This window comes from Tachysurus vachellii, chromosome 4, assembly GCF_030014155.1.
Source record: "Tachysurus vachellii isolate PV-2020 chromosome 4, HZAU_Pvac_v1, whole genome shotgun sequence".
In the NCBI taxonomy this organism is placed as follows: Eukaryota; Metazoa; Chordata; class Actinopteri; order Siluriformes; family Bagridae; genus Tachysurus; species Tachysurus vachellii.
Window position 1 is genome coordinate 9,230,833 of NC_083463.1, and position 11,980 is coordinate 9,242,812.

The 11,980-nt window shown below is 40.5% G+C and overlaps 1 protein-coding gene across 1 annotated transcript in view; it reads left to right on the top strand.

Moving 5' to 3' along the window:
- Positions 1 to 11,980, top strand: part of ror1 (receptor tyrosine kinase-like orphan receptor 1) — a 119,634-nt gene that overhangs the window by 89,384 nt on the left and 18,270 nt on the right. Inside the window, exons 3-4 of the mRNA XM_060867597.1 lie at positions 5,395 to 5,682; positions 6,063 to 6,099. Of these exons, the coding sequence (XP_060723580.1) occupies positions 5,395 to 5,682; positions 6,063 to 6,099 (325 nt within the window). The remainder of the gene's footprint in view (positions 1 to 5,394; positions 5,683 to 6,062; positions 6,100 to 11,980) is intronic.

Sequence of the window (11,980 nt, forward strand, 5' to 3'; positions counted from 1 at the left end):
CTTGAAGCTGGATCAAGTAAACAAACAGCAAACCTTAAATACTGCAATATTCCGAACTATATAAACCTAAAGACCCATTAACTTTAATAGGTTTAAACGGTGCTTTATTCTCTAAACATAAGGCTCAGCCGAAGTCCATGAGGGAAACATAAAGTTTACACTGAGTGGTGTCTAGTTGCTACATGCATTTTATTTGGACAAAGAGACTATAAAGGCAGGTATGGGAAAGTAATTTAAATTGGAACCTCAGGAGGTCAGGAATTATTAGGTATATGTTGTGATACTTAACACCGTTCCAATCACTTCTGGTTAGCTGTGATTTTTGGCATGAAGATTCTTATTAATGTCATCCATTAATTTACCACAATTGTTGTTGTAGTAGTGGGTAATGTGACTCCGGTTTCCTCCCCCGGTCCAAAGACATGCATGGGAGGTTGATTGACATCTCTGGAAAATTGTCTGTAGTGTGTGATTGGGTGAGTGAATGAGAGTGTGTGTGTGTGTGTGTGCCCTGCGATGGTTTGGCACTCCGTCCAGGGTGTATCCTGCCTTGATGCCCGATGACGCCTGAGATAGGCACAGGCTCCCCGTGACCCGAGGTAGTTCGGCTAAGGGGTAGAAAATGAGTGAGTGAGACTAGTGGGTAATGTGTATTAGGGAAAGAAAACTTAAGACACTATATTTTTGTTATTTAACACACTTCCAGCACATATACTCACTTTAAAATATACCCACTTTATACCAACGTAATATCTTTTGACTTTGTATCTATAATTGATATAAAAATGTCTACATACCTCCTCCCTCAAGGTGAAATGACAGCATATAAAAATGATGAATTTAATGAATGAATGTTTTGTGGGAAAATAGGTTAAATTTATTAAGTTACAATAACCTCATTTAAATATTGCAGGAATATCTGCAATTGTTTTCTGAATTTCTCATATTCTTTAAATGTCTGGGCTTTTATAACAAATAAACATGTAAAAAGCAGAACAAGAACTGGGGCTTTTATCAAGGTAGAGGGAATCAAGAACAGCTACATATACCAGTCAGTTTTACAGCTTAAACCTTCAGGTGTTTGATATTAGACTGAAATTAAAAGCAGTTTCACCTTTCAGCACAACAGTGACCCAAAACATACATCCAAATCAGCAAAGGAACAGCCTAACCAAAAGAAGATCAGTGTTTATAAATGAGTGAGCCAGAGCCAAGACCTGAATCCAACTAAAATCTGTGGGGTGACCTGAAGCGGACTGTACAGAGGATATGCCTTTACAATATGATATGGTATGTTTTTGCAATAGAGAGTGGGAAAATATTGGCAAGTCAAATGTCAAGTCAACGTGATAGCCGTGTTGATAGATTCTTACCTAAAAACACTCAGTGGTGGAATAAAATCCAACGGTGCTCCAACAAAGAATTAGTTCAGGAGTGTGCACACTTATTTAGCCAGGTTATTGTAACGTTTTTATGTTTCCCTGAAATGTTTCAGATTGTTTTTCACTAAGTTGTATATGTTGTAATTTTACACCGAGGTTAGAAAAAGTTCTGACATGATTTATCTTGGTTTAATGTTTTTACATTACAAAAAAACTGCCATCTTAACAGGGGTGTGTAGACTTTTTATTGATAAATAAAACTGTCATCCTTAGTATAAACAGAGATACTGTAAAAAATAAAAATAAAAAAATAAAGAGCTTTTTACAGCTTTGTTTTTTTGCAGCTCTTCAGCACTCAAGCTCAGTGATGATGTCTCGATTTCAAAATCCACTGTACATTTTTATAAGATTCAAGTCAGGAGATTTGTCAGGCCATGCAAGCATGTTCACCTTCTCTATTCAAAACCAGGCTGGAGTTATTTGGGCGGTATGTCTGTGGTGGTTGTCATGTTGAAATATCAGTTTTCTCCCCAGATTCACTTTTTTGGCCGATGAGATTAAATTCTCCATTAATATATCCCAGTACATTGCTCCATTCATGTTTCCTTCAATAACGTGTAATGCTCCAGTACTGTTTGCAGAGAAGCAGCCCCATATGATGATGCTTCCATCTCCGGACATCACTGTGGGTGTGGTGTTCTTTGGGATCATACACACAAACCCTTTCTTTGTCTAAACATGATGAGCTGAGGTATTGCCAAAGAGCTGTTTTTGTTTTGCGTATATTGACTGGCCTGCACATATCGTGCCAAAAGATTTCCGATTTGTCTTAAGGTTTATATTTGTGTGTCTCTCTTTTTAGCAGGGGAGTTTTTTATGGGTTGTAGAAACAGAGCTGATTGTGGTGCATTTCTGGGTGCGTTCAGGTTGTCCTGCAACTCTTTTTTTATGACTGTTGGTCCTAGTTATACTTTTTTTATCAGACAAACAACAGATAAAACTGCAAAAGTGATAGTCCTTTAAAATCAAATTTATCAGTAATATACATAAAAATGTATAAAACAAAATATAAATAAACCAAATATTTTTGTCATTTGTAATTATAAAAAAAAAATGCATTTATGCATTTTACTTTTTAATGTTGCAGATGAGGGGGCGCACGGTGGCTTAGTGGTTAGCACATTCGCCTCACACCTCCAGGGTTGGGGGTTCGATTCCCGCCTCCGCCTTGTGTGTGTGGAGTTTGCATGTTCTCCCTGTGCCTCAGGGGTTTCCTCCGGGTACTCCGGTTTCCTCCCCCGGTCCAAAGACATGCATGGTAGGTTGATTGGCATCTCTGGAAAATTGTCCGTAGTGTGTGAGCGTGTGAGTGAATGAGAGTGTGTGTGTGTGCCCTGCGATGGGTTGGCACTCCGTCCAGGGTGTATCCTGCCTTGATGCCCGATGACGCCTGAGATGAGATCTGAGATCGGGTCACGGGGAGCCGTGACCCGAGGTAGTTCGGATAAGCGGTAGAAAATGAGTGTGAGTGAGTGAGTGAGAGTGCTGCAGATAATTTTTGTTTTTTATGCTTTAAGCTTGATGCTATCATCTTCTTCTCGTTTATGTGTGGGTTCACCAATTTCCCAATATATGGAATATTAATATGCCCTAATATTTTTCTTAGGTGTGACTCCTTGGTGTGTCTGAATCAGTGTGTTCTTGGTGCCCTGCTGTGGACTGGAGCCCCAATTAATTTTTTTATAGGACAGTTTTTTGGATCACTCTGTCTCTGAGCAGGATTGAAACAGTCACTGAACGCATGAATTATTATCCTGTCTTCTTGAAGGGTGCCGATACATCTGGTGTTACCCGTATGTCAGACTATACTGTTTTTTTGTATAGCGTGACTCCAAACGGTTGGGCCTCAGAGGGAACTGAAGTTCAGCGCTAATATCCGTTGTTCTGGACAGCAGCATTTGTATGTTGTTATAAGAGAGCTGATGTTTGAACAAAGGAGATTAAGAGGTGGGGGACAGAGGAAAGATGTGCCTGGAGAGGAAAAAAGTTAATTCCCTTGGCAGCCTCTGACCAGGCAAGTCTGGATAGAGACTGGAGAGGGATAGGGCCAAGTAGGAGAAAGGAGGGAAGAGAATTATGAAGAGGGAAAGTTTGGTGATGTCATGGATAAGAATGGTGTATTGTAACGATGGGAGAAAAAATATATACTGTATATATATATATATATATATCTTATACACAGGAAAAAAAAATATATATATACAAGTAATAATAAAATTTTCATAGATACTGAACAATGATCAAATAATAAATCTGCGTAGCCACCAAGTATTCCTTTTACAGTTTCTGAAAGTCTACTTTAACTTTGATTGCTGTTTATTTGAAGTAACAGTTGAGCCTGATGCTGGACTAATGAACGTACCTCTGTGGATAACCTATTTAATTAAACTCCCACAGCACAAGCCCTGTTTTAAGATAATGTCATAATAAATCATAAAGCAGCAGATGCCTCATAACAGTAGAAATGCTTCAGCAAATGCTCCTGTCATATGTAGTTTAACCAGCGGTTGGTTTTTAAGCAGAGAAAATGAGTTAGAGGAATCTGGCGTACTCCATAAGGAGAGTAATATTGAGTATGTCGCTGCACAGCTGTGGGCCCTGGGGGCCTCTTACCCTGCCCCTAACCCTAATGGCCTCCCACTCAATATGCTTTTATTAATTTCCTCGTCAAAGTCACATTCCTGACATTTCTGACCAGTCTGGCTTCATTCTAGAGCAGTGAAATGTCTCTGTAAACGAAAAAACACGGCAGAATCCAGGATGGTCACATGCAAGTGTGTTGAAGCAAAACACAATATAAGACAAGGTCCCGAGAATGACATTGTGCTTTCGACTCACATGCTGAGAGAGGAATGGCATTCCTTGAAGTGTGCCATCATACCGGCATCACGCAGGAGACAGGAAACCCCGGCAGCTAGAGCCTGGCTGAGGAAAGTAAGCAAAAACGGGTCGCACAGCTGCGGGAAGTCTCAGGAAACCCCGCTGAGTGCAGGATTAGAGCACGGAACAACGTTGATTTTCTCTCGCTTATCATCAAGTGAACACACAAACATATCCTTGGATTTTTATATAGCTGGTGGCTGTGAAACCCATGTTTTTTGCCAGATCTTTTTAAGCAACGTACAGCATTAACAGTACAGTAAATACATACTGTATATGTTATCTGACTAGTGAAAATTGGCAGCTACAAGTGGAAAAATTTAAACTGAAGACCAAACCTGCTCTTGCAGACTTGTGCTACTGATTTTTTTCAATCTCAAGTAACATACAAAGTAGCCAAAAAGAATATATTTCATTATATTATTATTGCCATCATCAAGCAGCTTTTAGGTCAGTTTTTGATGAAAACAAGAGGAAGGTTACATGTGGAAAACAACTTCAAGAGTACCACCACACCCCGTAACGAAGAGTCGTTCAGTAGGCAGGAGACCGGAAGATGGTGGTTATGGGAATCTGTGGCGATTCAGGCATCCGTTGGTTATGCATGCACAGGATCTTTCAAGATTTCTAGATTTTAGAAAGTTTGAAGTTTCCAGATTTTATATGACGTTAGAGGTTATTTCGTCGGCTTTTTTCGAGGCCGTACCCTGGCATGAGAAAAATAACCACGATGTACCACCACGCATGCAACCACGAAATGTCTTACAAAGGAGAAACGTTTATGTGTCAAACCTAAAGTGAGGAAAAAAAATGTGCTGTATGACCAAGCCTTATTCTTTGCCCCTCAGGAAAAAACAGTTTGTTAAAGATCGGAAAATGTTAGATAATTGCAGTAGCAATTACATTTTTATACAGACTTTTGTGATAACATTGGGCATTTTTTTGTGTTAACTTCAGAGGAACTCCGCAATTACTGTGCACCAAAATTATATGTGACTCAGAACTGTTTCCCTTTTACCCTCCTGACTGCTCACTCTCAACTCACTCATCTCTGCCTGTGTTTTTTCCACAGACCACTTCCTCAGGCTCGATGCTCCCATGAACAACATCACCACGTCTCTGGGACAGACTGCCGAGATGCACTGCCATGTGTCGGGAAACCCACCTCCCACAGTGCGCTGGCTGAAGAACGACGCTCCGGTGACTCCAGAGGCACGTCGCATTTCCTACAAACAGACTCCGTACGGCTCACGGCTGCGTATCCGCAACCTGGACACCACCGACACCGGGTACTTCCAGTGTGTGGCTACCAACAGCTACGGCACCATCTCTACTACGGGAATACTCTTCGTGAAATTCGGTACGTTTTTTTGTTGTTTTTTTATTTCACTAATGATCCAAACAGTTTTGCGCCAACCAATAAAAAAACTTGTATGGCTGATTAAGAAATGTTTTCTTTTGCTGTTGATTTGTTTCTTTTAGTCATTTTAATGAGGTAATGCATCATTTCTACGAGCACGATCCATTCCATCATTCTGTCAATAAACAAATATGTGTCAGCACATAAAAAAATCCAGAGAAAGATTTTTGGAGTTGTATAAAGTGAAATGAGGTCAGAACGGTTATTCGGCACTGTACAGTGCCAGTGCTCCATGTTGGCAGCCTGTGTTCATCAGAGGCTCTGTTCGTCGTTTGTTCCTGATCTGCTTAAAAAAAAAAGTCCTGTTCTTTCTTCTCCAGATCCGTTGCCAACCCCCCAGTCTGGAAAACCTTCACCGTGAGTCCGTTTTTCTTCTTCTTTACCTTGTACCACATCCAAGCACCTTCATTACTGACCATTAACCACAGCGATGGAAGAGGAAGAAAGCAGTGCTTAGCTTTAAAAAAAAAAAGAGAGAGAGAAATGTTTCCACAAATTTGCCAAACATTCCACATCAGATGGCAAATAGTCTATGGTGGTCAGAAATATGTGTTAATTCAACAGTTTGCTTAAATAACCTTCAAGTAATATGCTAGCATTTTGGTTCTAGAGTATTTATTTTTCATTCAGCTGCAATCTGTAGACTTTGTGTAAGTACCACAAAGAGAAAAAAAATACAGTGCCTCAGTTTTCACCTGATCGTACCTTAATACCACAAAAAATGATGAAGGGTAGGTTTCTTGAATGACACGCTGTATTCTTGCTCATGTGTTTAAAGGCTAAACTTTTGTCTGTCTCATTACGAGGTTGTTTTTGTTAGAATGTAGCTGTAGCTTATCGGTCATTCAATCAGCATAAAGAAGTAAATTATCGCCGTTAGTCTGATATCAAATTAGTTAGCACATTAGTCAGGAGATGTTTTTTTTTTTTTGTTTATCTTTTTTGAGTTTTATGAGTACATTGTCCCAAATAACAACAGAAAAACCAAAGTGTCTGCTTTCATGTGAGCCATTAAACCCCACTGTTGAGAGTGACATGACTAAGAAATTCAATGCTGAACAAGGACACAAGAAAACAGACGCAAATTCCATTATTTTTGGCCTCTGGGAAAAAGAGATAAACACATAATGATGCAGTTCTACAACTTCCCTAAGATTTCCACTATGAGTCTGTTAATTTAACAGCTTTTTCGATACGTTTTCAGTGTAGTTACATTTAAAATTCATATCACACATTCACTACAGATGTAGCAGATAAAGGTCAGGTAATAAAAAAATCTCTGATGAATTCCTTTAAGATAACGACTCTAAAGCTCACGTACGTCTCTGATTTAACATGTGGATGTCCTCCATTGGTCGGCACAGCCAGCACCTGTTTGTGTTTACACCCTGACACATTCCCAGACTTGGATTTAAACGTATGCTTTACATTAAGTGATGTTAATTCAGCATTGTTGAATTTGTGCTGCGTAGCTTGTAGTCAATCCACAGCTGATGATTGTGCTAGTATTAACCAGCTGTTACTAGGTAGCAGGACTACACATTACAGAGATTTACATTTCAAACAGTTGACTTTAGGCCGTATTCGCTTAGCAAACGTGTTTGTTCTGCTAAATCTGTTCCTTTTTTGCTTGTCAAGCACAAGTGTTTGAAATGGCCACAGGCCAGTAGAAGACATGCCAGCCACTATTCCACGAGCACATGTCAGGGTGAAACATCTCAGGGTGGAAAATTGAATCAGTTTATAAGGCAGTGACTGAAAAATCTGCGTATGGCACATGTTACAATTCTAAATCCACGTCAGTCGTTCTTGTACTGGTGTTGTTGCGATCTTGTCAATGATCACCAGTGAAACCGAAGTGTTCACCAATATATCTCTCATCGCTACAGAAATCCTCCATGCTGATGAGCAGTTCGTACAGGGACATTTATGTCTAAAGGTTTTAAAACGCCTGGCTACCTTCCAGCTGACATTAGTTTTGATTAAAGCCATGATAACTTTAGTTCACTGGGGTAGTGCATTCAATATTCAGCACACAGGCCTTCCAATGAGGCTCACTTTGACCTGTTAGTTATCATTAGTGTCACCGTTAAAGTGCACAATCCTGCCAGGGCTCATCAGGAAGAAGCCTGCTCTCTTTGCTTTCTTTTTCCCAGGGATGTGTCAGAGCGTCAGTTTTGGTAAAGAGAGAGGCACCTGGTATGGGGTGAGAGAGGAGGGGGCATCGCTTACGGGTGAATACGTTCCCTGGACGACTCCTTAAACAACATTAGAACAGACCTTTATAAGTGAGAGTGGAGAACCAAAGGCGCTGGAAAGTACGACGAAACACAGAAATGCCGATGAGTTGTGAAAGGCAGACACCCAGATAATGGCAGACCAGCAGAAAAGTTCAGATAAGCTTAGAAGGTGTTCACAGAGTCTGCAGTACTCACAAAATAATATGTCTTCCAGTTCTGTCATTCTTGACAAGGTCTTAAAATGGTTTCTTCCATGTACTTTGATTTCCATTTGCTTATAAAACATTCCAAACATGGGCTCCTCTGGCTATGTACAAGGCATCCTGTCATAGCTCTTAAGTGCTGTTTCGATAGAAGGGAGCCCTTGAGCGCACATCAGAGACCATCTTTTTTTTTCTCAGGCTGTCATCATTTGAGGATGTGAAAAGCGAAGCTGGTCCTAGACTTCAGTACAGATCCAGCCTACCCTTCTGGCCTCCTGGTGAACCCTCACTACTCAGTTTGCTCACCGCTGAGCCTTATGACAACATGCATTAAAGAGCGTTATTCATAGTCTTTTAATAAATGCAATATGTTGTTTTTTTTTTTTTTGCTCATGCTGCCTTTAGCTTTTCACGTTGCCGGCTTTATGGGGACCACTCGGGGCAGAGGTAATCGAACACCACAGACGGGGAAGGGAACTTGGCCTCCAAAAGCGGAACAAAGAATAGCGTTGTTCCGGGAACAAATGTCACTCACGAGATGGACATCTGTCTTGTAGGAACACAGCTCTGTGTCGTATTAGTTTTGCAATGTGTGTACAAAAAATGATGGGAGAGGTGACTGCATTGCTAAAATTAGCTCTGTGGCTTAGCTAAGGCTTTCTTCCTGTCCTGTGTCTTTAAAAAAAATTTATGGAGTGACTGAGAGAGGAGTGATGGCTTGACAATGGGGACCGTGACCGTGTATAAGACATTTTGCTTCGGCATATGGCAGAAATTATTCCTGATGTTTACTATGAGTACGTGACATTACACATCAAGCACATCTACTGCACAAGAATCAAGTCATCAGATCGTAGTGCATCCAAGTCATGCTAGAATTCTGGAATTTTCTCCAGCTTCCCGTTTAAACTTGTACATTTACGGCATTTGGCAGACACCAAATTACACTAATTCCATCATGACATATATCCAGTATATATGATACAACCTCTTTTGCAAGCTGTTTGCAACCTCTTACACATCAACCTGTAAAATGTTAGCATCCTTGCGTGCTAATTAGTTAACACCACACTAATAACACACCTAGCTGCCTGAGCTACTAATGTGTTTACCCCCTACATATGCATTGTTCAGAACAAACCTTTGGACTTTTTATGTTCAGTAGTTAAAGTTGATGGTTAATGCGGGAGTTTACTGTGGAACAGAATAAACCATGCAAGACTTTTAGCAAGTCCCCTGCCGATTTCTTTTCTTTGAATTTTATTTGCTCCCCTGTAGCTCTCACAGACGTTTTGCATCACAAGCCCATAATTTACAGGGCTGTCTAAGATATCGCAGCCATATCTCAGTCTGCTCTCACAAACCACTCCAAGAATAAACTCCATTCATGAACGAGCAGCGCATATTAATATATGGAGACGAGAGCCGCAACGAAAAGTCATAGGTTCTCCTTATCAAAATATCATCGGGTTAATGTAAACAGACATGATTTCTGTACCGACGTTTTCTTCTGAAGGGTCAGATTAATGTACACAGCCATGGACCATGCTGCTGGTTTCTACTGAAGCGTTTCAGTGGGGACTTCTGTAGTGCCAGGCTCTTGAAAAGCACACAGCCTCCCGTCTCTACCACATTGTTTATGGCATCCCATTTTTCTGGCTGCTTGAATAGATTAATATTACCATCACTGCTCTGTAAGGACTGTTTGACTTTCATCAGTCTGTGTTGAGAGGGAACCTTTTCTCTCAGCATCGAAAGAGAAAAAAAATGAACCGGAGGAAAAAGGAGACCCTCTGTTTCTTTTCTCCTTTTCCTCTCTTCTCCTTTCCTCTCCAGCTAAATGACGGAGAGAACAGGGATGTTAACGAAGTCCAGACCACCTTTGCTCCTTCAAGGCTGAGACGGGAAAAGCACGGGTGCTGGATGCATCCCAGAAGCCTCGGCGCATTCTGAAAGAGCACATCCTAATGGGGCCCTCTGCCCTGCGTTTTAACTAACGACTTCCATTAGGCTTCTCGGAGGTATTTAGGTGAGAGTTAGAGTCACTGTTTAGCAAGGATTCAGCAGCACCTTTTATCCACTTACAGCCATCGACATCCATTAAGCAGCCTGAAATTCCGTTTCTAAACACTGCGGTTCTGCGTCAGTTTTTTTTAACGGGTTTGGTAGCAGGTAAAATATTCCAAATGATACTACCATGACATTTGTTGCCACTGACTTCATTATACAGTCGTTAAAATAAGTTAGCGGTGATTTGAAAGGCGTGCTCAGTTGTCACTTTGATTTATGAGGCTCATAAGACCAGAGATATTTTTTCCTGTGGACCCAGGTTCCCTTAAGATTTAAGAAACTCCAGACTTATTTAGTCTAATGGGTTAAATCAGTCTTTGAATCATTCATTGTTTATGCATCGCTGGCTTTTCATCTGTTCATCGCAGCTTTACCGACAACATTTTCATCACGTTTTACCACCCAATATTAATACCTCGGTTAGTTATATTTGAGATAGATACAATTGTGTTTCTTTTTTTAAGTGCTAATGCTTAGCATTTTCAGCTATAAATCCATAGCTTTCTTTTTCAGGGCTGTCAAGTGTCACGCACTGAGAGTGACAGTCACGCATTTTGGTCTTTTGTCACTCTCCCGCCACACATTGAATTTCTCACGCAGAAAAACTTTTTGACTATTTATCATATATTTAATATGCCGCAGCGCCCAAAATGTATCAGTCCGCACCGCTGTCTCTATGGAACCGGGCAGGAATCAAGCGCGTCTCACCTGGAGCTCTTAGTTGAGCCTGACACTTATCAGCCAATCAAAAAAAAGAGGCTACACAACAGCCAATCAGAAAATAGCACTATTGTATCTGGGTAAGATTTAACGCAACAACCAATGAAAAAAAACATTCAATAGCGAGGGTATTTTCGATGGTCGGGTTGGAACAAAACCTCAACACGAAACAGCTTGTCTCTGGACGGGACATTGTCCTCAATCATGACCCTAAAAATGGCTCGGCTTGAGCCAAAGTGTTTTAAATGGGAGCAACATTACAAATGATAAAGGTCCAGAGTCCAAAAAGGCAACAAACACTTACAATAAACAACACCAGTCATAATCTCTCTCTCTCTCTCACACACACACACATATTAATAAATGGAAATTGAACAAATACTTTGTATTTGGTTAAAATGTGGTCAGTGATCCTGGTGAAACACAGTTGGAAATGTCACTCTTGCCTGTCTTCAAAACTTGAGAGCTTGACTTTTTTGTGTGTGTATTCATGCATATGGCTGCAAAAGACACACTAATACTTATACAAAAACGCATAGAAAAACAGTGACACAAAAAACAGTCTCTGCCTTGTTAAGAATCTCTTTTAACAAAGTGTTGATTGACTGAAGATTGAAGTCACATGGGACTCACCCTTTGGCCTGGTCTGGTCTGCTGTGTGAAACTTGATCCACCGCAGCGAGAATGGGTCATCTCGGACCCCTAAACATCCATCTGACACTACCCATTACCTTTTACCATCAGCCCCTTTTCCCCTCATTTCATCAGCAAATTAGTTGGTATGCAGCCGAGTTTTTCTTTTTTTAATACAATGGCTAATGTTCCCCCCCGATAGAGCTTTCTCGAACCCATATGAACATCTGTTGGTTGAATAAGCTAAAAAAATAACAACCTGCGCTTGTTGTTTGGTACTTTTTAGCTTGAAGGTCTGTATGGAAAATGTGTTTGGGCTTGTTTTATATATATAAAATGGTTTTATCATAAAAACTGTACAATAGCAAGACA